Source organism: Syngnathus acus, chromosome 6 (assembly GCF_901709675.1).
Source record: "Syngnathus acus chromosome 6, fSynAcu1.2, whole genome shotgun sequence".
NCBI classification, from domain to species: domain Eukaryota; kingdom Metazoa; phylum Chordata; class Actinopteri; order Syngnathiformes; family Syngnathidae; genus Syngnathus; species Syngnathus acus.
The window spans coordinates 13,064,767-13,092,254 of NC_051092.1; the positions used below are offsets into that span (position 1 = coordinate 13,064,767).

The window sequence follows — 27,488 nt, forward strand, 5'->3', positions numbered from 1 at the left end:
TTGTCAGGCGGCCACGAGGGGACCTGGCAAGACAAGGCCGAATGGTAAACTGGGAGGAATTGGGAGATGGGGAGGAAAGGAAAGGGGGAGGGGGGGCAAGAAATTTTCAGTGAAATGTTAAATTATAGAACAAACCTCAAGAGAAGAGACATTAAGGGTGGATGGATGTTGCGGCTTTTTTTCGCTTTGGGAGGAAAAGTAGAAAATGTAGTTTAAAAGGGGGAGGGGAGACGACGGGGTTGACACATACTGTTAATATCCCTACCTTTTTCTTCTTCTACGAGAGAGGCAAAGTGGAGAAGCGCGGCTCCCCAAGTGTGGTCTTTAACTTTCTTTAACCACTTTAACTTTCACTCTGCACTCTACTGGCATGTCAGCCTCACTCCTCAGTTTTCATCCCTCTGTCTCTGACTCCAACCGTCCGTCCGTTTGTCCATCCGTCCGTTTGTCCATCCGTCCTTGTCCATCCATCATCCCTCCATCCCTCCATCCCTCCATCCATCCCTCCCTCCCTCCCTCCCTCCCTCCCTCCCTCCCTCCATCCATCCATCCATCTAAACACCACATTTGCTGAAGTAGGCTTGATACCTTCTATTGCTAATCATACACCTTTGTTCACTAACATCAACACAACATCCCTAAATCATGTTTAATCGCTAATACACATACATATAAGTCCCAACAACACAAACAGCTCTTCATACTTGCCAAAAGCAAATGACTGTGGTCATCCTCCCAATCTCAATCCAAAGGTTTTGGAGCCTGGAGTGAGGCATGGAAATGTTTCATGCTCAACAGCGAAGGATGATTTAAGGGTCGCCTCAATTTGCCCTTTATTTCTTTTAACTCCTTATAACAGCCACTGCCTTTTTTTCTTCCTACCAATTTGCCACTTCCATTTTTCTATTTGGCCATTGCGCCGAACACCGCCTTTACACGCGGGAACCCTGCTGGCCTCCTCTCGCTCCACCTTCCTCACCCTTCACCCTCTACCTTCTCTTGCTCCTCGGCTCCCCTGGGGCAGCCCCAGGCTGCTCTAGTGTGAGTGCAGACAGCCCCGGACTCACCATAGGGAGCAGAAAAACAACTCTGCACTCTGGGTAGCCCGGAACACACTCATGATTGCCTTCTTTAAAAAGAAAAGAACCTGAATGAATATAACCAAATTGTGCTGCGGGGGGAAAAAAATGCAGCATAGCGATTACCAGGGAGGAGGTCAAAATACTAGATGTGATTGGACTTAAAGAAGTTGAGAACAGAAGCGAAAGCCCTACCTGTTTCTGTAACCATCATGTGAGTTGGCATGGCAACTGATCAGCCAATCACGGCTTTTTGGTTGCTCTGAATCATAATAATTGCACAGCGGGCAGGTGAATTTGACCAGTTAGATTGTTTGGTTGAAACTACCTGTTGCGTAGTCTGATGGAACTGTAAGGAATAAAATAAAAAAATAAAAAATGTCACCGACATTCTTACACTACAACATAAAGAGGACTGATTCATTTCTACAATCATGTTTCTCGGTTTCTGGCCAGCATTTTTGCACTTCAAATGAATGCATTGGTTGCTCACATATGGCTCCATGCAACCCTGGTTTATGCTTGTGGGGGGCACAGACCTTTGCTATCCTCCGTGCAATTCACATGGGATGCAGTCTGTCGGGACAAGTTCACATAACATACAGTAAAGAGGACAGACCGAAAGGACGATAAAGCAGTCTGCGCGGGCGTGTTGAGCCGTTGACGATACTAACGGATGGATAAAAACACACACACAAATACACACGACGCAGGCAGTGGGGACCCTCACCTTCTGCCCTGGGAAAGGGTCCGGCTGCTTCGGACGCTTTTGGGCGCCAACTGCTCCATATGGACAGTGTGTGTCTGTTTGTGCCAATGTTTTTTGAGGGCAGAAGGTTAGGAGGAGGGCTGACACTATACATACTTTGTGCAGATAACAGAACACGTGTGACAATACATGTCACAATTAAAAATAAATAAATAAACCTGAGTACGAAAAAGGGTGTCAACCAACGTAATGAACAGCACACTATATGGTAAATATTATATACGTTTTATTCATAAAATAAGCTATGAGATGCAAGAAGCCCAAAAAAAAAAAATCATAAAAATGGGAAAGTTTGAATCAATATATTGTGAAAAAGATCAGTTCAGCAAGTATCAAAGCCTTAAAGCATTTTTTTCCTCTTTAATTGGTTTTGGTGGATTTTTTTGTGCCACTTAGAACCTGTTTGAATTCCAATCAGCAATACTTCATTGTGATTATATTAATTTATTAATTTGTCAAAAAGTGGTCAGAGCAGCTATGTCACAGATATTTTTTTTCTTGAGACACAAAATCCACACTGCTCCCTCCTCTGTCCCACTTTTTGTCCATCTCCTTTGCTGTTTGTTCACTCAGAAATGAGAACCAGGTGCTGGGCAGTGTTAGATAAACAACAACACCATTGCCAATGCACACAAAAACACCACGTATGGATTTGGGTGTTTGTGTATTAACACAAGCACGCGCGTACAAAAGTGCGGTCGCCCCGTGTGCAACGATGGCTCGCGGCTATATCATGTATTTATAAGAACGAGGTCTGATGGGCTGACTGGCCGCTTATTAACCAAAAAACACGTTTGTCATAAAACACACCCACTGTACATATAAAAAAAAAAGAAAAAACACATAAAGAAGCCCTCAGATGTTTACACAAGCATTCGTGTGGTTATAATCACGCACACGTACTTTTGAAGTGCTACTTTGTGCATAATATTGGATCATTATCATTTAGCTGGAGCATCCTGTAGATTCTCGAGTGTATTTATGGAGATATAAGCAACATCTAGACCTGACTGGATATTGAGATGTATTCGCCGTATTACGCAGATGCGAACACTCAAGTCCTTCCTCATTAACCTATGTGTAAGTGGGACCTATAAATAAGTGATGCAGGCAGCTGGAGCTTGCCTTTCAAAACACAAACACGCAGTTACAGGCATACGTGCACAGGTAAATAAACAAACAAACAAACAAACAAACCCATTTTGGCTGTATGAATACGCCAAACGCACATCAGTAACCACCCGGATAGGAAATTTACTGAAGCTCTTCTCCACCAAAAATCTGACGCAATGCAGAAACTCCCATGATGAGGGGCAGAGAGTGATGAGACTATAAAACGAGGGGAATAAGAGGCAGTAAGGCAATGAGGCTGTGAAGACCCAGGGGAGAGTGGTAGAGGGGGGGTCTTGTGCTCAGGGGAACCCAGAAAGCAAGCTGCGGGAGGCGGGTACCTCCTGCCTGCCATTCCTCTTCCCTCCCTTCCCTTCTGGAGGATTGGATCCTGGACAGCCCCCAAGTCACAACGCGTAAACCCCCCGTGAGTGGAATACATGCGAGCACACATACACACGCACTAAAGAGATGTTCCCAGAGGAGACGAGAAGCAGAGCAGAACACCTGGACCTGCCATTAGTGGCACATTCAGGGATTAGGGGCACAGACGGCAAGAGAGAATGCACACTGGGATGGGCGCTTATATGCAGAAAGTAATAAATAATAAACATTCACACACATATACCAAGCATGTTTCCAATATTGTGCCTCCGAGAAAAACGGGAGGATGCGAAACAACTCTTCAAGATGTTGTTCTACAGCACTCCAAACTAAAATGTAGCCACGGCGATAGCATGTTTACATCCAGAGAAAAAAAATACACACACAACAAGGACTCACCACTTTTATACCACCTGGACACGGTGCGGAGTAATTACTGATGCAATAAACCGTTTGCTCCCCCAAGAGAGTCCATATAACCAGCTGGGGGTCAAGGACGGCCACAGAGATTAAACAAGAGAAAAAGGGAAGCGGGATGAAAAAGAAGAAGTGAATACTATTCATGTGTGACTGTATTATTTCAGAAGCATCACAAATAACCAAACCACATTTTGTCACTCCACCACAATCCAAAAGTTAACTCTTATTCTAGTAGCTGTTGGCATGTTGGGAAGGAAACAATGCTCAAGTATCAAGTCCAATGTGATACGGACGGAGGCGTTAAAAAAAAAAAAAGTCTTGAAAAAAAAAAAAGGCCCCTGGCTGAATGAAAGCCCACACACTGGCTTTAACAAAGACCAGCGCATACACGGGGAGGGATGCTGGACATAAACAAAGGTGGATTTAGTACTTAAGTATGTGTGTGAGTGTTGTGTGGAACTAAGTGGGTGTGTGTGAGCTGGTGACATGAAACAGATCAAAGTGGGGAGAGGTCAATAGGGCAGTGAGGGAGGATAGGGGGGTCCCGTTATTGCAAGCCACATCTGCAACTTGGACTATGTAGTTGGGTGGTTTTTTTTTTTGGTGTAAATTGGTCTGACGCATACACTCAATGTTTCAATATAGTGCAATTTAAGAAATGGAAGGAGGAAGTAAGAAAAGACAACATGATTGAGGTCGTCCAGTTGCTAACTACTGTAACAAATTGAAGAATGTTCACAAATTAGCATGCATATTGTTTAACTTAATGGCCCTTTTGATGGCAGTGCAAAGGCGAAAGGGCAAACTGTTTGTAACTGCCAGTTTCAGAATCCATCATACTTCCCCTGACGCATCTCAAGGGTGAGTTGTGTTTTGAAATCATTCATTATTTATAGCAGTGGTTCTTGATTATTTTAAGAAGTGGCGGCTTTACCCACACAGATGAAGCAATACAACATATAGGGAGCGTGAATCCTCGCGGCGTTCACACTTGACGTCAATTGAGCACACCTCTTATTGGTGTGCAACAGGATTCAAGGATGACAATGTTCACACTTAAGCAACTGCAGCACAGTTTTTCAGTAACCATAGCGGGGTTTGGATTAACCAAAAAAAAAGCCGTCAACACCGCCTAAGGGTCGCCGTTTCTCGCCTTCATCCGCGGCTGCCGCACCACTCCGAGTAAGCTCCTGTCTCTCTCCCCTCTGTGGAGGAGCAAGCGAAAAGCACAAGCATGCCCCAAAATTAATTTAGACGGTGGAATTAAATTAAAAGCATAGCCTCTGGAGTTTTATCATGTACTAATGTTTGAGCCGTTAACTTGGATTGTACGACTAAAACATGAATAATTAAGTACTAATGGGGCTATTATTATTATTTCAGGAAAGACAATCATATTAAGGGATTTGAATGTGTGGGTTGGGGAGGTAGGAATTAAGCAGAAGGGACATTAGAAAAACATGGTGGGTAGAATCCTACCATTGTGTCATTAAGAACCTCTTGTTTGCTAAAGTACACTGACATGCTTTCCAAATCAGAAAGAATTGAGTTTAGGGAGACAACATGAACTTGTTTAGAGGCCTGTCCCAATACTTATTTTGAAACATCCTAGTCAGACATTTCTGAAATTTTTGTCAACCTGGCTGCGGTGAGACACACAAGTGTGTTTGTGTTAGGCACAGCTAAACTATTAACCGTCTCTTAATACAGACCCCCCTCCCCCCCTCCCCTCCCTTATCAGTCAGCAAGCAGTCAGCCCCCCGTACCCCTTCTGCAGCTGTCACTGCAGCCCTCACCACAAACAGTATTCTCAAAGGACAAACTCCCCAACACACAGGACAAATACCCCCGTCTACTCAAAATGTATAACAAACACACGCATATCTTCATGCCCAAGACTGAAGCCTTCTTTACTCACATTTACACACAATTTTATCTGCTTATTCGCAGACTGCATGTTTTGGCAGCTGACAAGAGGGAGAAATACCCACTTAGCCTCTCACCCAAACCCCCCCAAAAGTCTGCAATCCACTATGGGGCTCAAATCTAACCAAAGAATAGGAAGTGGCAATTGATGGAGGAAGTTGGACACTTGCAGCAGTGCTGAAGTGATAAAGGGAAGATGAAAATGCAGATGAAGACACAAAGTGCAGCGCGGTGCAATTCTCCATCGGAATGGTTTTCATTAGAGCACAGAGGAAAAGGGAAACAAAAGTGAAACGACTTGAAATAGATAGATGGGCTTCTCTTTCGCCGAAGCACCTTGCATTCTTTCTCCTCCCCTTCCATCATTGTTGTGCTATTTTGTTGTTTATTTGAAAGGCCTCATCTAACTAGCGGAAGCCTCGACTCCTGACTTATTTAGCAGAATGCTTTCGATCATATTTGAAAAATGAAAAGCAGTTTGGTTAATATTTCAAAACATTCCCACTTACACCAGGGAGAGAGACAAAGAGAGAGGGGGTGATAGGGGAAAGGAGGGAACAGAAGGGAGGAATTCTCTTGTTTCTTAACCCCAATTCAAGTAGACACATAATAATACACACATTCTCTTTCCAACCAATAAACACAGTGACAAGAAGCCTAAAAAAATCATGTTGGCAAATATTCACACTACACTACAGTAAATATATTATAAAAATAAATTACAAAAAGCCATATAGGCTCTATTGAATATGCTGAATCGGGTCTTTCACAATCAAAACGCAATACAGGAATAAATTACAAAAGGATTGCGGCAATATATTGGGCAAACAAAAAAAAATTATTTGGAAAGGAAAATGTGAAAAAAAAACTAGATGCACTAATCTGCTAACTGCTGCTAACAAAATATAGCACAAATACATTGAGAGGTGTCAAAATTACTTGATTATTATAATTCAATTATTTGAGTAATCGGGTAAGGGCCTTTACTCAAGTTCAAATTGTCCAAATCCTCAAATTTTAGCCTCACAACAGCAATCATTCTCTAATTTATGATGTCCATCTTTAAATCAGACAGAATATCTTTGTGTTCAAATCAAACTTTTGCAACCATCTGTTTATACTTTTGAAAATGACCTGAACCAGAAACCAAATCAGTTTTAAAAAGTGAGTGCAACCCCAAACCGTCTCATGTCATTTGTCATTATTTTTTTGCGCAACAACATAAGTTCAAAATACACTTTTGTGCAAAATAGAATTGTATCAGATTTTTCGATTCATCGACAGAATAATCTAGAGACCAAACAATTTAAAAATATTGCATAGTGACAGCACTATATACATCTTGAGGGTCACATAAGAGAAGAATCTGTATTGAATGAAAGAATCTCTGCACCAATAACATGGTCGCAAATTGTGCTGTAGACATGTTTTTGTTTTTGTAGATTTGCCAACATGATTTGGAAGATGACAATCACATGTGGTATTTAATGTATCTTTTAAATGTTTTTCTGGACTGACAACAGGTCTCTGCCTCTCACACAAAAATATGCATGCGTAATATGATCATATGTGCAATCATATGCATAATAACACTTGACAATGCCTTTCCCCTGAGAACTCCCACAGTGCAGTGAATTCCAATCAGGCAGTTAGCGGGACACCTATTTCAGGGGACAAAAGACAAGGAAAGAAGTAAGGAGTGTGAAAGAAGAGGCCGGGAGTGAACAGAGTGGATGGAAACAAACGATTCTGCTAGCACCCAGGGGAGAGGGCCCAGAGCAGCTGACGTCAGTGTGCGTGCATGCGTGTTTTGCATCGAAAGAGGGCTGGCAGTCGGTCCTGGCAACCCCGAGGGACTTCTTGAAACAGGAAAAGAACAGTGTTGAGCAGGACTCCCAGCCCCCACATAACCAGGTGCCCAGACAGAAAGCCTGGCACACGAGACACAACCATTGACAAAGACACTGGCTGAAAATGTTGTATCAGTTTGTAATGGCATCTTGGTCGAACCTTCCACTCGGTAAATTGTGACCGCATCACAGTATAGTTGCGTCATTTCCACTTTCACTCTCTTGATCCTCTCAGCCGTTTGTCCCCTGCTTTTCTCTGACATTTGGCTGGACAAAGGCGAGTCACACCTGAGCGCTGGGTTAAAACTATTATAGGCTGTCTCCCTGCGGTACGTTGGCCTTTGCCACAACTGTCTATGACTGAAACTGTGCATGTGCATGAATGCGTAGACACCTGGGGATAGCAAACTTAGCATGCATTGGCTTTTATAGTCAATTCCATGAGATTCACTTAACTGTAAACAAGCGGCATCACTTAGTCAATGAAAACAGACAATTTATTTTTCAAGCCATTGGCATCGATGGATAGAGTTTAATTAAATGACTTGCACGGTTAAGGTTTCTGTTTGTAATAGAACTACAGACTTGAGTTCATAACGGATCGAGATCCAGAACATTGAAATGGAAAACTATCTCACACATAAAAACTCTGCACCGTGTCCAAGAGAAATGGAAATTAAAGAGACTGGAAACACATTCAGTGTTTTTGTACGGGTTACAGGAACGCGGGTTCCCAATTCCTACTCACTTGCTTTGTCTGACCATGGTTACACTTTAGTTATTGAAATTACACTGGCCAGAGCCAGACATTTAGATGTCTTTGCGTTGGCACCAAGATTCTTTGGGGGGTTTTTCAGCTACAAAAAAAAAACGTGTCAGGAATTGACCAAATTCCTATTACAATAGAGAACATTTTTTGAAACTAAAACTACTTGCACTAGCGTCACGTTTATTATATCCAAATATATTTTAGCAGAAGTGGGAATATGTTACATACATGAAAGTGGAAAGTAATTCGCAATCAAAAAGTATTTATGTGGTCACACTGGCAGTTCTCGCTTTGAAATAAAATAAATAAATAAAAAATACAGTGTTGTGTGAAGTAATGTATCATAAAAAAAAATTCTGAAAACCAACTTAAGTTAAGGACATAACACATCGTAAGTTCTCAAAGCGGGTATGGGAGACAGAGGTGAGGTGGAAAAAGGAGTGGAAAAGCGGGGGTGAGGTGGGGGGGGGGCAAACAGAGGCTGCTTTGGGGCCATTCGCCACAGGGTGTGGGTCTATGTCTGTGTGTCTTGGGAGGGCACAGTGGGGAGGTTTGGGGGCATGGAGGAAAGGATCAGAGCTTTGGGGCCAGCTCGGTGGGGAACAGAGGGGTTTGGGAGAGAATGGCGGGAGGCGAAAGGGGGGGAGGGACTCAAAGGGTGAGTGGAGGGGATGTGGTCAGTTTGGGGTTTGAGAACTCAGCGGGGAGTTACAGCAAGGAGGGAGGGAAGGAGGAAAGGATGCAGACACTGGGGCCAATGTGCTAGGAGGCAAGTGACATGTGACTTGTGATCCAAAGATGTGTATGAGGGATGGAGAATGGGGAGGAAAAGTAGAAAGAAAGAATGTATAAAATCGGGAGGGGGGGCGGCATGTGTTCCACTTGAGAGGGAGAGAAAGAAAAAGAAGCTGGGAGGGAGAGGAAAAATAGAGGGAGAAAAAAAATCCCAGGTGTCAGCAGGAGGGGGGAGAAAAAAGAAAAGAAGAGGGGGGTGGGCTTGAGGTTCTGGGGGTCCTGCTTGTTGGCAGGGGTGCAGGAATCCAAGGGAATGGCCTGTTCCTCATTATCCAGACACCCCCTACACACACAGGCCCCTCATGGCCCCATGACAACTTTATCCTGCCCCACTGAAACATTCTGACACAGACATAGAGCGCACATATAGATTTAAAAAATATATATATATTCCAAATACTGTATGCGAAGTTATGCTTCTAAATGATCAAATCATGGCTTTATAAACCCCAGTGAGGATTATGATTCAAGGCAACTGGTACTGTTCTGTCTTTTGCTACTAAAAAAAACAACAACAACAACATCTTGCACTTCTAATTTCAATCTGTGTTGATATTGGTGACATCTGCTGCTAAAGGTTGTAACAACAAGCATTTTGTGCTGGTGCACATTGAAAAGGAAGATAGTAAAAACATGTTTTGAAAATTATTAGGCTCATTTTGATTGTTACCAAAAATAATATAATAATAGTAGCAATAATAGTAGTAATAATAAAACAAATAATATTCCAAATGGGATGTGAAGGATTTTTATACCAATCAGGCTTTTAATCCGAATAAACGTGTCAATGTAAACATAGCCACTGTTGTCATAGAACAATTTAACCTTGAACATAATTGGATGGTAACTCGAGCCGAACGGCAACAACCACGAGGACTGAACGCAATCAGTCCCTCAATGTAAAATTACATAATTGCTCCATCATGACAAAGTAAAACACACAAATCTGACAACTAAACAGAAAATGTGGTAAGCAGAGAGCAGGCAATTTATTTATTCAAAGATATGTAAATGTATACCTCCTAAATCTGACTGTGTAAATATTTGATCAATAAACACAAACACAGAGACAAAAAAAAAACAGCAAATCTGCAAAACCCTTTGGCTGAAGAATTCTAATGAATGTTTGGAAACAGAAGCTGTCGTCGCACACATACTTATAGTGGACCGTGGACGGAGGCTATTATCCGACTACAACCACTGGCGCACACAAATATTTACCCACAGCGAGAGCTACACACAAGACACACAAGGACACTGAGTGAGCGAGGAACGATGAGAGGGAAACAAGAGGGGAAGTTACATTTTTAATTGAGTGCTTCTTTTCCTTCAAGCAAAGTGGGGCTGAATTTAAGGGGGGCGAGCTGGTGCCAACAAACACACACACACACACACACACACACACACACACACACACACACACACACACACACACACACACACACACACACACACACATTCTTGATTTTGCGCTTGCATTTTGTCAGGAAAAAAAATTAGTTGACATAGTCTGAGACAGAGGAGGAAGAGGTGAGGAATGGGAGAGAAAGACGGGATAAGAGGAGAAAGAAGAAGAAGAGAGAAAAAAAAGTCCCCACAGAGTCTTTCTCCCTTCCTGGAGCGAGCTCGGGCCCCTGCAGCGTTGCCTGTGTAATTTCCAGCGGCAGTGAATACAGGTATTAATAAAAGCCTCACGGGGAAGAGCACACAATATAACCCTACATTTTCAGGCATTATGAAAGGACGCCCCTAGGGGTCCTCGGGCTCAAATTTCTGAGATGCAGGCATTGTAAAAAGACGCCCCCGGGGGAGAAGCCTGCAATAGAAATCTGCTGAATTCAAAGCATTTCCAGAGCCCTGCTGGGAGCCATTACTCCCACTGGAGGAGGAGAGATCTTTTTCACGTGCTCCTCTCGCCTTCCAACCGCTCTTTTTTTTTTTTTTTTTTAACCAAACATGTGTTGCTGACATGTTGACAGATTGCTCAGTGAGGTGTTTAGGTGCATGTCTGTTGAGACGTCAGCTCCATCCAGCTCCCTCTCTGTCTCTCCCATCCCTTGCCTCTTCCTGAGTCGCCCCCCCGCACCGCCCCCCCTGTCCTCATTCCCCGAACTGCAAACCTCTCAGCTCACCCAAAACTGCTCCCATCCATATTTCATAAAGGAGAAACTAGGCTGAAAGAGAGATATGGGAAAGAAGGAGGATGGAAAGAGTTTGGGTGAAAGGGAGCGCATACAAGAAAGAGAAGATTGGGGGGCATGAAAAAGGTAAGATAAACAGAGACAAAGCGGGATCAAGGGAGGGGAGCAGGAGGAGAGAACAGATAAAGAGAAATAGAGCGATGAAGTCAGTGGAAGAAGTGCAGTGAAAAATGAACCCTGTGATGAAAAATGACTCCACAACAACCCTTCTTCATCGCTGCATGCTGTGATCCCCCCCTTCGTCTCCCTCTCTCTCTCTCTCTCTCCTCCATCACCCTCTACTCTGGTGCCGGATTCTCGCTCTCTCCCTGGAAAACCTGAGCAGCAGCCAGCTGTGTCTGTGCACGATTACTGCGCCTGTGTGTATGTGCACGCACGCTTATATGTATGGCAAGGGCTTAGCACAGGAATCTTTGGGCCACCCTCGGGTACACACACACACAGTGAAGGAGGAGAGAGGCTGGCAAGAAGGGGGTACGGGCGCAGAAGGAGGGACGTACATTAACTGACTGTGTGCGTGCGTGTGTGTGTGTATATATATATATATATATATATATATATATATATATATATATATATATACATATGTGTGTGCGTGTGTGTGTATGTATAAATATATATATATATATAAGTGTGTGTGTGTGTGTGTGTCAAAGTCAAAGTCAAAGTCAAAGTCAGCTTTATTGTCAATCCCTTCATACGTCAAGACACACAAAGAAACCGAAATTCCGTTTCCTCCATCCCACGGTGACGAGACATACAAGTAGGCGACACAAAACAAAAACAAGTAGGCACAAACCATAAATAATAAATAATAAATAAAATAAAATGAGCGATGAATAAAAACAGACCAATAACCCATTGAATATGAGGGGCAAAACCGAGCCAGTGAGCATACAGCAAGAACAGGACGCTACGCTGAAAGGGGGAGCGAGTTCAGGATCCTAACAGCCTGGAGTACGAAGCTGTTGGAAAGTCTGGTGGTGCGGGAGCGCAGGCTCCTGTACCGCCTCCCAGAGGGCAGAAGTTCAAACAAAGGGTGAGCGGGGTGACTCACATCACTCACAATCTTGGTCGCCTTGCGGGTGAGATGGGAGGTGTAAATGTCCTTCAAGGAGGGGAGAGAAGCACCAATAGTCTTACTAGCCGTTTTCACAATGCGCTGCAGGGCCTTCAAGTCTTGGTCAGTGCAGCTGCCACCCCAGACAGCAATACAGCTGTGTGTGTGTGTGTGTGTGTGTGTGTGCGTGTGTGTGTGTGTGTCTGTATCAAGTGACATGCCAGAGTGCAGGAGGCCGTCTGTAATTTTGTTTCAAATGAAGCCCCTCCTACCTTTCCTTCTAGTAGAAAGTGATCTGTGGTTTTAATAAGAGTTTTGGCCTCACAGGACTCAGCTGCTATACTGCCGACAGACGCAGTGAGCTGCGTGCATGTACAGTGAGAGAGAGAGAGAGAGAGAGAGAGAGAGAGAGAGAGAGAGAGAGAGAGAGAGAGAGAGAGAGAGAGAGAGAGAGAGAGAGAGAGAGAGAGAGAGAGAGAGAGAGAGAGAGAGAGAGAGAGAGAGAGAGAGAGAGAGAGACAGCCTGTTGCAACAGACGGTTGGGGCTTAGCAGAGGGGAGACGTCCCGCGGGGGACCAACCAGTCACCCAAGGGCCCCCGCACTAACAGCCCTGCTCTCCCTGCTTTCCATCCCCTCCATGTTTTTCTTCCTGTGCTTGTCCCTCCTCAGTTTCATCTATTTCCCTTCCTCGTCACCTGCCTCCCGTCTTCCTCATTTCTTCCCCTTTGCTCCCTTGATTTCATCTTGCCTCTCTCCTTCACTGAGAGGAAGGAGAATAAATAAGAGTGCAGCTGGATGTGCTCGATTGACAAAGATCTCACAAATACTTTCGTTCCGACACACTTTCCTTCACTCATGGCGTGGAAGACGCGACCGGCTGGGTTAATGACTCGCTATTTGTCACTGACAGCCGCCGTTTGGGCCCTCCTGTTTTGACAGACGGCGACATCCTTTACTATTTGTCACTCACTTGCTCTTCTGTCTATTTCTTTACACTCAAGTGTTGTATTGTTGCAAACACCTCACTCGCATTGGACTTGTGTTTTCAAAGTTTTCGCGTTATTTTCTGTCTCAATAGCAAACATGCCACAGTGTGTGACGCAGTTTTATTAATTAGTCAGAGAGATTAAACACACATGCATGACTTTAAAGCAGCTTTAAAAGTTTGAACAGATCCAGTTGTCTTTTGTGGCTAGTGACAAAAGTTAATGTTTCAAAGTTCCACATATGAAAATAATTCAATCTAAGCATGGGGATTTGAGGTTAAGCTAAGGTTAGATGTACGTGTGCATGTGATGTGGCAAAGTGGGGCCAGAGAATGTTCTCCATTTGATCTGTGGGAGTTTTTTTTCTCCTCTGCTCTTCCTCTCCTCGGGGAGCCTATGCTCCACATTCTGACTCCTACTGAGACCCATCGACACTCCCGCGACTCTCTTGCGCGCTCTTTTTCTTGCACGCACAGCACACCCACAGGATGGATACCCACATGTAAAGTGCTAAGAGTGCCGCACATACACAGTTGTTCATTAAAAAGTCATAGCTGATGAGGAAAGGGGGGGGGCAAAAAACCCCCCGTTTGTTCAAATGTGTTTTAGGTGTGCGCATAGAGTCAGACTGAAACACACCGCTCCAACCCGATGACCCGTTTGGGGTTATGTGCATGCTTGATTGGGTGTACACACATTTACGTGTCATTGATCGGCGCCACGGTGTGTGTACGAGTGTGTTTGTCCAATTTGTTCTCAAATTAATGGTGCCTCTTTATAGGCCTTCTGCTAGAGTGCCACTGAATTACTTGGTGCTTCACACTTGCACCTGGGACCCATTCAGTGTTATAGCTGTAACTCCATGCTAACTCGGGACTCATTCGCCACGAGAGTATAGAAGGTATCCTCCAACGTCATTTCCTCAGCACAATAAGCTCACTCAGGCACACTAATTAGGGAAATATGCTGGAAAATGGGAGGAAGCATTTTTGGGCGTGTTTTTACTTTGTTATTCAAGCTCAATGTGTGCCTGTCTCAATTTAGAAGCCAGTTTAAATGTCATGCTACTTCAATTTTCAAGTGACCAACACCGATAGGGCCAATTAGCAAGCACCGATTGTTTACATCAGTTTTGATGACTGTGGGTGTTGTTTTGTTGTCTATGTTGAAGTGTGTGTAAATATAAAAACATCTATTTTAATTGTTATGTCAATTATGCTAACTTTAAAATACAGTAACGTATTAGGCCCAAGTGTTCACTATAAGGCTGAAACGGTTAATCGAATGTATAATTGAATATATCAAATGATTCAATTACAAAAAAGGTTGACCCAAAATCTTTTCCTCAAAGTGTTGGATTTTGTTTTTTGCTCTCCAGAGACCACTGTTACCGTGGATGCATGCACCACTTCATGTCAAAATATGTGTAAACAATTTTAAACAAATACTCAATTAATCAATATGATAATCCGAAAAATACTCTGTTTCTTATATTATCAAATATCACAATCTAATGAGATGATACTGATTCACAAAATTTATTCAATCACATGTAAAATGTCTCCAAACCTCCCCAACAAAACAAGAAGGCATCGTTTATGCATCACATGGTTTCGGGAGTAAATACAATTGCCGCCAAGGAGGGGGATAAGTCTTTTTTTTTTTTTTATTTGGGTCTTGTGTTTTTCCCTAGAAGGCGCTGTACATGTGTGCATGTACCCCATAGGTCCCACTACACCGGCCCCCAGGAGTAGGAAGCAGAGAACATTAAAGGATTCTTTAGTCCATGCTTTTAATTTGAGCTTCTCCACAATAATAACCAGAAAGCAGCGGTCCCACAACAACTTTCATACGCAGTCTTCAGACAAAGCCGATTTACGGTTGAATCTACATACGCAAACCAGCACATGCAAGCACGCATCACGCTGAGCTGTGGGATTACTCTGTAATCTGAAACTCTCTTTCTCCAGGGAGCAAAAAAGATTCATCATTTCATTCCATTCCTTTCTCCTGCTCTCCCTCTTGCCCTCTCTGCGCTCTCTCGCTCGGTAACATCTCGCCCTCCCCAGACTCCTGTGCTGAAAATCACAGGCCACATCCGAGGCTGTGGCAGCGACACGGCGTCGAAAAAAGTGCACTGCGGGGCCTTTTGTGGATCAAGAAAACACAAAGGCAATTAAAGAAAGCTGAGAGAAATAAATCATATTCCCCTAATAACTGGCTGCGACACCAGGATTTAAATTTCTCTCGTTAAAACTGGCGTCATTATGTGGTTAGTTTTCTCAGAAAAAATAATGCTATTGAAATGTATCCATTGAAATCATTGCCAGTGATTGAAGTGGAAAATGTATGGCATGTCTAAACACAGTCAACACGTCAACAACTATTTGGCTATTCAACTACCACCATACTGACCTTCAATAAACTTCGGTATATTTTTAGTCATCCATTTTAACATTATGCATAATTTTAAAATGAACACTACTCTTAAATAAAGAAAAACCCAAAACACTTTTCTTAGTTAATGATTCAGTTAAAATGTATTGCATATGCATTTCACATAAATACAAACAAATATCATTAGATATTAATTAATTCTAAATCCATTTAATTTAAAAGTTAAATACAACCGAACTGTGCTGAACAAATACTGGAGCAAAGGCCAAAAATATTGACTATACATGATACACACTTTGAGCATTTAATTGAGTGATTCTTCCGCTAACCGATGGAGGGAGCCTGTTAAAATAAAATGATAATACATGAAAAAAAAAGATACACAAACAATAAGCTAAATTGTGTTCATCTACAGCTTGCGATGTGCTACTGTTGAAGCCCCCTGTGGACTTACAAGATTTGTTTTATCCTGAATATTATGGCAACCTAATGTCTGCATTTTCCCTTATTAAATAAAACAACAACATCCAGTGAAGGTACCATCACGACGAAGCATCCAAACACCTCCCTGTGGCTAGACGAACTAGATGTACAACACGTGGCTGAAGCAATCATAACACACAGACCGTAAAAACATTTGACCAGTTTCAACAAAGAGCCACCCCGCCCCACCCAAACATACACATTTCTTCATCCCTATATCAAAGTAAACACCATTCAAATGCTTGTAGGCAGCAGATTAATCTGTATGAGCCAGATGCCCCCGCCGCGTTTCTTTCGGTCCCTCCCTTAATTACAGCAGTACTAATAACGACTCAAGTGTATGTGTGCGTATTAGAACTGGAGGTATCCAAGTAATAGGTGAAGTGTTACGACATTTTTCGATCGTGTCTAAAAGTGAAACATATTGCATTGTTTGGCATCTTCTTCATGTTGACACAATAAGTTTGTTTTTTCCACAAATCTAAATATTTCATAACCCATGAGAGGCAGAGGTGTGCAAAAAGTCAATTCGTATTTGAATGTATTAAGACACACACCTCACACTGGTAGTTTGATGCAATTTAAAAATTAAAACACACACTGTACACCTGAGAGCAACAAATCTTCAATTAACAAGCACTTTTGGAAAGTGAAAAGCCGATCAAATCATCATGCAGTCTGAAAGAATGTTATGTCTCACCTGCTGGACAGTGGTTGGTTCGATGTTCTGTGAGCTCAGCCAAACATTCAAAGTCATGTTGACAGTTGTCGCAAGTGAATATGGAGTCGTCGTCGAGCTCGTCGTCATGGTCGCCAGGCTCCTCTTGTTCTGCATCATCGGGGGCCGCCCCTTGGCCGTCCTTAGGCTCGAGCGCTTTGACACCTGAAAACAGACGATATATATGATCAGTATCATTGACATCTGTGTTACTAATTTTAGTGACATTACCTGATAATTAATTATCGGTAATACCTGTTTGCGACTCTGATTGCTTAATTTTCATGTACACGGTCCACAAGTCAATCACTTTAATCATGCATTAAAAAAAAAAAAAAACTTGTGTCATTTTGTTCTGGTGAGTTGAAGCATCATTTTCTTTCATTACTCTAATTCATTGTTGTTTCGTCATTTTGGATCTGGTTTGTGTTCCCGGGTACAAATGAATTACGGCTTCCCAGATCGACAATATGCGTGTCCTTTGATTTGTGTAAAGTGACAGAATTACAATGACAAATTGACAAATTAATGTGGAGCTTCAGCATGTGGCAAGCAGTGTGAACGTGTGTGTTTTAGTCAGTGGAGGCTTGCGACGGCCCACTGCTCTCTGCTCTATTGTGTCTCCATTTTCACACCTTATTATCACTTTACAAATGCTGAGATTCCAGTAGGACTGAAAAAAATGATGACAAAGTGAGGAAAGAAAGAAAGAAAGAAAATGGACAGCAAGGCTGAACTGAATTTATTCTGTAATAAAATATTCAATAATTTTATTGTCTGAATGTTTGATTTTACTCAACTTTTATTTTAATATATTCAATAAAATATGGAACTCTAACTATCTATTACGTTTAAAACGGCAGCAGAAATTATTAAGGGCATTTATTTCACTGTTTCCATCTGCAGCAACTTTTTCAACCTTGCTTTATGCACTTGGGTGCAGTCGCGCTGTAACCTGAAAAAGCTTTTCAAAAATTGTCTTAGTCTGTTACAAGGGTTACTGGGAGGTCAAGAAAACCTCTTAGTTGATTTATTAATTAACAAAGGCCTATTCCCAAATGACACCATCCATTACAAATCTCTACCAAAAGAGTACATAGTGAAAAAAGAAAAGAAGCGGTTGCCAAAAAACTGACCACCACATCTTTTTCCAGACTAATTTATAATGAAGAGGTGTGATGGGAAACGGGGATGTTGGGAACGAGGGACTGCCGTGATGGGGTGCGGTGGGAGAGGACATTAGTGATGGAAGGATCTAGAAGGAGGGCTAGATGAAGGAATGAAGAGCAGGAGGGTGTTGGCCATCTGTCCAGTGGTGAGAGCACCGTCTGGCCAGGGAGCCAACATGGACCCTTTACTGACGAAACGTGCAGGCTCCAAAAATACACGATAGCCTATGACGACATAGCAATGAACACAGTGATGATACGCAAATAACAATATTCATCCCGGTGTAGAACCGAACTTGTAGCAAAGATTATATGAATGTAGAATGTAATATGCAGCTGTTACATTGGATGTTATTAGACGACACATGTGAGCGTACACTAGTTTTTAGCGGTGTTAAAAAAAAAAAAAAAAAGTGTATCAGATTTATGGATATTTAAGATATGTTCTATGGTGTCAACACTCAAATACAGTATGCATACAGTACATAAAAGTCAGCGTTTTCACACATACACACGCATCCATAGCAGGGGGTTGTGATGCCAGAGGTGAGGGCAGTGCCAAATCCAGTGCATGCCAACACAACCTGCTGTCATGGCAACAGTGGGACGAGCCAGATGAAATCATCTCCCTCACACTCGTCAAGGATCATAATGTTTCTGTGTGTACGTGTTGCACCAATTTGATGCCCTTGGTCTTCTGCAATCTTTTTTTTAATTTTTTTTAGAAGAGATCATTGTAATTTGTGTCCACATTTACATTTATTTGCCGTCCACCACAACAAATGAATGAGAGAGAACACCATTCATGAAGATCCTCACACACTTACGCATGCACACACACAAAGAAAGGTGTGTGGGCACTGCTGCTGCTGTTAATTGGTATTGTTGAGCAGCAGACCAATAGCTCAATCAAGGCGCATCTGTCACTTTCTCACTTAAGAAGTCAAAGGACAAAAGAATGACTATATGGCCACCTGGGGGAGGTATAAGACAGAAAAATGCGGACGTTGTTTGAAGAGGTAAAGAATACGTGCCTTAAGATATGTTACATGATCTGTCTTTATGTGTTGCAGCACCGTTTGTGTTCATTATTATAACAACACCACCATGTACGTATGACTATGACATTTTCCATTGCATATTAGCATTCAGCTAGCAGAGGCTACGTTACGTGGCTTCTCTAAATACACAAAAGCGTTTTCACTCATCAAAGTGGAACACCAGAGATGAAACGATCTAATAGGAACATGGAGAATATTAAAAAGCACCCAGTGAAAGCGCAGCAAGTGAACGTAATGCAATTAAATTAACGGAATAAAAAGGGTCAACGGGCGAGGTTCTCGTAAAATATCATTTCAACTGAGAAAATGTTGGGGCAAAAACACATTGCAGAATTTGTTTGCAATATGAAAAATATCATTTCGCTTGGGATTTTATTAAGTTTATGCAACCCAGGCTTTGGACCACTAGCAAATGCCTGTCTGATGTTTTTCATCCCCTGGAGGAAATGTAATATTCCAGGTTGTAGTCATCAGACTGAGTAATATGAGGACAATGGTTGTTTAATAACAGGTACTAATATAAATATGCAAACTGACACCTCAGGAATAATTAGGTCACTTTGCATATCTGCAGGAACGATACACGTGTCTTGTGTGTGTGTGTGGGAGTGTGTGTGTAAGTGGAGTATTACTGTTGCGAGTATGCATGTGTGTGTTTGTGTACACCCAGGGTAATTAGATAAAGAGAAGTGAATTAGCCGAGTCCACAGTGCGGAGTGATGTTACGCATCCTAACCCCGCCCAGCTGAGACCCACTAATCACCACTCGTTAGGCTCATCTGTGTGTGTGTGTGTGTGTGTGTGTGTGTGCGTGTGTGTGTGTGTGTGTGTGTGTGTGTGTGTGTATGCGTGTGTGTGTTTTCCTTTACGCAAGTTTAAATGAGTTCACTGAGGTATTTAGTGTGTTAAGATGGCACATACCGGCGTCATATATAGCTGACATATAACAAAATCCAACCAAGGACAACCTTGCCTCCCCCGTCCCAAACTTTTAACATAAAAAGGCTCCCTCCACTGATGTATCGCCTTGTTTCATTGATATTTTTTGTTTTGTAAAATACACAATTGTTCAAACATTATTTGCAAAAACCTATGTAACTTACAAAACTGAAATCATAATGGGTCATGACCTGAAAATATTGGCATCTTCTTTGGATGAGTAGTTTTACTGCTTACTCTTAATTTATGCTTAATTTATTTATTTATTTATTTATTTATTTATTTTATTGAATGTATTTATTTAATTTATTTGTATGCCATCTAGAAAATCGTATGTTACTACAGGCATAACTTCCAACAACTTCGAGGAATGAATTTTGTGTTCTCCTGGAGTTCCACTTGCCTTTTCTTGCCACAGTGGTCGAAATCATTTTTTTGGTACCAGGAGCCTTTCAGCGTGATTTTTGTTTTTATGTTGTGGACATAGCCGCAGTCAGCGTGAACCATCACCTGGGGAACTAATGAACTGGGAAACGTTCCTGAGCTGTTCCTATACTGAAAGATGGTCCCAAAGCAAGACGCCTTCAATGGGAATAAAACATAGTGGAACACTGCAAAGGCAAGGGGGCTTACTTATGTGTTAGATTTGGCAAGCCCAAAGTGGTACTTTGGCCTGACTTGTACACAGCTGCTCGGGGAAATGAATATCTGCGGGCCAAGTGTACATAAAACGCTTACATACACATGTGCATGTCTGCGCAAACCTTAAAGAGGCATCAAAAGATGTGAAAAGGTGTGTGTGGAGCTTCCAGCAGAATGTTTCGAAAGCAAACAGCCGCGACACAAGACTTTCATTTTGCTCCACAGAATCACTGTAGTGGAATTCACAGGCACTTGGCTGCGGCAAGCACCTTCGGCGGAGCCACCAACAACAACAAGCTGTGATGTTCAAATCAAACCTGCACCATGTTGCCCACCGAACGTTATTGATGTGTCTTCAGACGCATGCGGCCAATGTCACATGGTATGCATCACACGCAAGCTGCCCACAGCAGACTTCTAACCCAGACTCGGTTCAATTGGAATGTCACGTTAAGCGCTGGGCCAGAGTACACACAACGTTGCACATGTGTTTCGTTTTTTTAATTCTCTTGTTAAATGTGACAAAAAATAGCCGTCGTTATTTTTACCAAGATGGCACTGTGTGGAAAATAATGGGAGAGCGCAAGCACTTTTGGCTCCATAAAATAAGTTCCAATATTCTCTCCTTCAGCCTGATGTGATTGGATCATTTCATTGGCAATTATATAAACGGCCTGCCCAACAGAAATCACTTGTGATTAATTGCACAACTTCACAAAACTAAAGTAAGAAATTAAAGCAAAGATCAATAGGTTGTCTTGTTCCATGGCGCTTTGTCGCTGGGCAGAATTCAACAAGCTACACACACACACACACACACACACACACACACACACACACACACACACACACACACACACACACACACAAAATGACAAATAAAGACTCCAAAAAGAGCACTACATGCATGTATCGATTGAATCCAAGTTCTGTTTTTCATTTACCCAGTTCAGGGTCACAGCTGATGTGTCTATGCCAGCTGACCTTTTGTTGAGCACCTACAGAAACTCAAATCAAGATTCAATCCTGGCACCTCTGACTGTGAGGCAGCTATGCTATCCACTTTTTCACTGTTCCATCCAACAATGCAAAACTTGCAAGTGTCTCACTACTGTATTAAACACCACAAACCTAATGAGAAAGACATTCAAACACAAATTTGGTTTTAATGTCATCACAACACATAACATTTTTGAGTTTAAGATGTAAAAAATACACAAAAAAAAGTCACTTTTAGTGCACAATGCCAAACACACACAAGCTGAACAGGTGCAGCTGAACACGACAACACAGCCAACCCTCCCAACCCTCCCTCCCTCCTTCTCTCTCTAGGGAATGCCCCCACCCTCTGCTTCCCTCTGTTTGTTAGTGTGAGAGTGTTTGTTGTGCATGCGGGTGTGTGTGTGTGTGTGTGTGTTAGGTGGCTATATTAAGAAGCCATCTCTCCTCACCTCTTCCCCTCTGCATCCCACCTCATCTTGTTTCCCCCTCACCAATGCTTGTGTTTTCACAATACAAGCTTGCCCCCACCCCACCCTGGCGGGAGAAGTACACACGCACGCTTCCAGGCAGGGCTCATGGGAAACACTGCGGCAAGGGAGAGAGCGCAGCACCCAAGTCTGGAAATAAGATGATGAAAGGGGCGCTCACGTCACGGAAGTAAGGGAAAAAATAGTCACAACGGGACGCTGCGATGATTCGCAAACACGCATGGTAAAGTTTTCTGGGCAAACAAGGTGACAGCTGCGCACCTATATCCATTTTCGACAAAGATTACAAACAACGGTCTTAAATGGTGCAATATGGACGAAAAGCCTGTGCATTGTTGCAAGCGGGCAATAATCATTGACACACAACACACACGCGCAGGAACTGTTTTCCTGTGGTACAGCCTTGGGGAAATTAAAACTACATTATGGACCTCAAGAGAGAGGCAGCGAGGGAGGGATGGGGGAGAGGAAAGGAGGGAAAATGAGAGCTAGAGAAGGCCAGCGTGATTCTTTTCGGCCATCCCAAAGAACCAAGATCAAGCGTTATTATTATTATTACCTTCATCTCTTTATTTCCTCCATTCTTTACTTCCTCATCATGTCATTGTCTGAAATCTATCGGTCTCATCTGCTTCTGTACAATTCAGTGTTTTAATGAGATGATATTGATAACCACAGAGGGGTTGACAACGGGTCAAACATAAGGCCCGCGTGCCGAATTCGGCCCATCAAGGGGTCCACTGCGGCCAGTGGTGATGACATTACCAGAAAGTTAGATTAACTGTTGTGGCTAATTTTGTCCACTGGAGGGCACACTGATGATCACCCAAATGACTCAGCTGTCACTCCGGATTTGACGCCTAATATTGGTACACTTGAAGTGGGGGCGAACAAGTTTCAGCTGCAAAGTAAGCCGCGTGGGGAGCTGACAGACCTTTTCCACAATGACTCATTGACTGTTCCCGCATATGACTCTTTAATGTTCTCCAAGAGAAATATTAAGTGTGCTGGCTGTGTATGACAGACAGGACTGCATGAAATGGTCTGATCATGATGCTTCTTTCCCTGTCCTAGCACAAGAAGTGAACAAGGAATGGAAAGCGAGTGAAGAGTGAGGACATTCTGCCCTGCTGAGAGGGAACAGGGGCACATCGGGAAAGAGTGTAGGGGGTTGGTGGGGCACCTTTGGCCTCACACTGGTCCTCTGCGGGGCAGAAAGGCGAGAGACGAGGAAGAAGAGGAGGAAATGGCAATGGAACAAAGGAAAGCGGGAAATGTAGGAGCTGGGGAAGAAAAGATTGTCTTGATGCAATTCCCTTCCGAGGCACTCTCCCACCTCCCTCTGCCTTGCCTCCCGTGGGCCTTTCCAAACTCAACACACATTTTCCAAGGGAAGCAAGGGAGAAACGGAGAGTTGGAGAAGGGGAGGAAGCTTGTAAATTTAATAGCAGGATGGGGCGGTATGGTGTATTTCTCCAATCTGTCCTGTCCCCCCCCCCCCCACTCTTTCTGATTTGCTCACCCAATCCTCACTGACTGAGAGATTATACAAACCAAAATCTATTTTCTTGATATTCAGAACCTCATCTGGCCATCAAAATTCCAGAGGAAAAAGAATGACAGCGATGATTGTAAGTGGTAAGACTCAAACTACAAGTGGGGACCCTCCACAAAATCCGAAACATAAGAGTGGCTGAATAAGGCAAAACGGGCCAGTTTGTTGTTGTTGTTGTTGTTTTTTTACAACTGGGGAAACTGTGAGATAGCAGAGAGGTGCATGTTTGTGTGCGTGTGTGTGCACGCGTGCACGTCATGGGACCGAAGCTTCCTGCAGGAACTGACACACACAGCAGTTCTTGCGAGCCACCCAGGACCTCAGTCAGCAACCCCCTGAAACACACACAGACACGGACCCGTATAGCTGCCCCTGGAGAAGCGTTAGCTCAGGTCTGAGTGAGCGATTGGGAGGGGGGCGAGACTTGGGTACGTCACGGACAACCCCCCCTCCCCTCCCCAAGGATCTTACTTGCCTATGCTTGTATCCCGCTGGAGCAGAACGGGAGACAGGGCACGAGAAGAAGCTGGGAGAGCGATAACTCCGTATTTACCACATTCAGCAGTATCTTATTTCCCTGCTGGGCTGCAGTCAGAGGAAGTGTTTTAACTGTTCCCTGATAGGCTGTAAAAAGTAGCCACAGCTGGCAAACACCTACGGTAGCCCGACTGCTTTTCCCGTGTGTGGAGGATTTGGGGAATTCATCTTTGCTAAGCACAAACTACAACAAAGAGGGGGAACTCTTGATTTGCATCGGGAGTCCGTTTCCTCCACTAATTTGTCTTTTCGATATTTATCAGTCCAGATTCAGAATTTATTTTCCCGTCTTCCATGAAAAGCAAATTATGCAAGACAAAACTACCGTATTTTCCGTACTATAAGGCGCACCTAAAAACCTAAAATTTTCTCAAAAGCCGACAGTGCGCCTTATAGTCCGGTGCGCCTTATATATGGACCAAATTCCTAAATTTAAACTGGCCCGAAGCATTGTGTCATGAAATCAATCATAAGTGGACCGCTGAAGACTATGAATCATGAATCAAAAAGACTATGGATCATTATTTTGTGATTATAAAGTAATTTGTTGTGTCTGAAGTTGAAATAAAAAAGATAAAATGGAGAATGATTTGATTTGGATGAAAAATCTGACATGATGCATTAATGGTGCGACTTATAGTCTGGTGCGCCTTATATAAGGACAAAGTTTTAAAATGGGCCATTCATTGAAGGTGCGCCTTATAGTCCGGTGCGCCTTATAGTCCGGAAAATACGGTACTCATCTCAAACATTTTTGTTTAGTGTAAAACCAGCATAGTATAAATGTCAACTCTGTATAATATATATGTGAAAAGGGTTCAAACTAGTCAGCCAGCTAAAACGCGAGCAAAAACTAAATCCAGTCGAACAAAAGAGACAATAAAAAGCCGACCATCTCTGCGACTTCCTCCCAGGATATCAGCGTACAACAGAGAGCAGTCAAAGAGCACACAAATCTTTCCTGTCTTGCTCTCCACGTCCCTTTTGTCATATCTCTTTCCATTCAGACTGACTCGTACACCAGAGAGTAACAAGTTCGCCCTCTCTTTCCGCATCTCGCTATGCTTCTTTTTAAATCTCCTCATTTCCCCCCCTCCCTTCTAAGCACTGTATAGTTTTCGACGGTCCCACAATTCTAATCCCTCAGATGTTCACTCCATCTCTCAACCCTTCTCGCTCCCACAGTATCCCATGGAGAAGGCCTTTATATACCATATGAAATTGTCATTGTGGTCACTGTGTTTGTGAGAGTGGTTTGTACACCTGTGTGTCTGCATGCGCCACAACGTGTGTGAGAGTGTCCACTAACCTGTCTGGACAGTCGATTCCTCCCAAGACGCTCCGCACTCTGAAGATTCTCCTTCCTCCACCGCTGAGAAGGAAATTACAAATAAGAGAAAGAAATAAAAATTAGTTTTGTTGTGAGTGTTGAAATAAATGCATTCTTATGAGTCACTGAAAACCATGCCAGTGTGACCAGAACCACGACTCAATTTCAAACCAATGCACTTCAACATATTAATAACTGCGTTTTACCACAACTGGAGATTCAGTTGTGTCATACTTTCTCTAGTGCAAATCACTTGATGGGTTTGTAAATATGGTGTGTTTTCCCGCTTGTTCAGTACCTTTTCCAAAAAATAAAATAAAAGCAAACAATACACCACAAAACATCAGTCTTCCCTCTCATTGGTCATTACATCAAGACCATCCACGCAATCTACAAAATCCGTGAAAACACGACCGGATATAAAATGTATTAAATCCAATTTGAAGCTTTGCAATTCCGAAAAATATATTCATGCAAGTTGCAGATATTTTTTGCGCCATTTTCGTATTATGAACTGTAGTATCTGTGATGTTAAATGTGTGTGCCAAGTAAATTGGGGCCTGGCCTGTATAGTGATGTGAAAGTCAGCGAATGAGAATGTAGAGTTGGCTGGTCGTTAAGCGGCTAAACTGTTAGCCACTTTGCGTGTTCGGTGACAGCGTCGATTGAGGTCGTCAATGCGCTAGTGTTTACTGTATTAAGTTCTCATTTGGGCGGCTCGGTGGGGCACTGGGTAGCACGTCCGCCTCACAGTTAGGAGGGTGCGGGTTCGATTCCACCTCCGGCCCTCCCTGTGTGGAGTTTGCATGTTCTCCCCGGGCCCGCGTGGGTTTTCTCCGGGCACTCCGGTTTCCTCCCACATCCCAAAAACATGCTTGGTAGGCTGATTGAGCGCTCCAAATTGTCCCTAGGTGTGAGTGCGAGTGCGAATGGTTGTTTGTCTCTGTGTGCCCTGCGATTGGCTGGCAACCGGTTCAGGGTGTCCCCCGCCTACTGCCCGATGACGCTGGGATAGGCTCCAGCACGCCCGCGACCCCCGTGGGGACTAAGCGGTACAGAAGATGGATGGATGGATGAAGTTCTCATTTGCCCAATAAAGTCATTGGAAGCACACTAGCAGCTGTGTTTCCCTCCCTCTATCCTACAGTCTAACTAGCTAGTAGGCTATATTAGCTATATTAGCTAACAATGTTTACATTACCGTAAAAACTTTGGTCGTTCTCTGACTTTTGTCTTTCCTCATTTTCCTTTTTTTTTTTTAGCTTTTGACTGAAACAAACCCTGACAACAACGCTCACCGCATTGTTGGACCTTCTCTTCCTCCATGGTTAAACAAAGGCACCTTTCTTTATAAATAGAGAACAGAAAAAGCACGCTGGGATGACAATGTCTCAAGACCTCTTTGACACACTCAGAAGTTTGATCAGAGCTGGAATGTGACAGCGACTTCCTGGGTACAACAGGAAGGAGGGAAGTACAGCTGGCACACAAACAGGAAATGGCTGGAGCCACCACACAATGGAGCTTCCTGTGCACCCCCGGTTCCTCCAACGCACGATTCTTCATTTCTCACCTCTGATCTGGTTTTTTCTCCCACTGGTGGAAGTTTTTTATTTCAAATGGCTCACTCTCTATCCTTGTCAACTCCCCTTTGGCCTTACGGAATCCCCACAAGACAATCAAAACAAGAAGTTATAAATCAGTGAAGCGTTCTATTTAGATGAAAAACAAAGGTGTGGATTGTCAAAGATTGGCCCGCACCGTACAAAGAGCTGCCAGATATCCTGTGCTAAACTTTACCGGTTCTCCCACTGACC

At 43.2% G+C, this 27,488-nt stretch overlaps 1 protein-coding gene across 2 annotated transcripts in view; it reads right to left on the reverse strand.

The window, feature by feature from the left end:
• The window catches only part of znf423 (zinc finger protein 423), an 89,502-nt gene that overhangs the window by 50,753 nt on the left and 11,261 nt on the right, over positions 1 to 27,488 (reverse strand). For both annotated transcript variants that reach the window (XM_037255092.1, XM_037255091.1), the window contains exons 2-3: positions 25,651 to 25,713; positions 16,931 to 17,113 (exon numbers count right to left, since the gene is read on the reverse strand). In XM_037255092.1, coding sequence (XP_037110987.1) covers positions 16,931 to 17,113; positions 25,651 to 25,713 — 246 coding nt within the window. The remainder of the gene's footprint in view (positions 1 to 16,930; positions 17,114 to 25,650; positions 25,714 to 27,488) is intronic.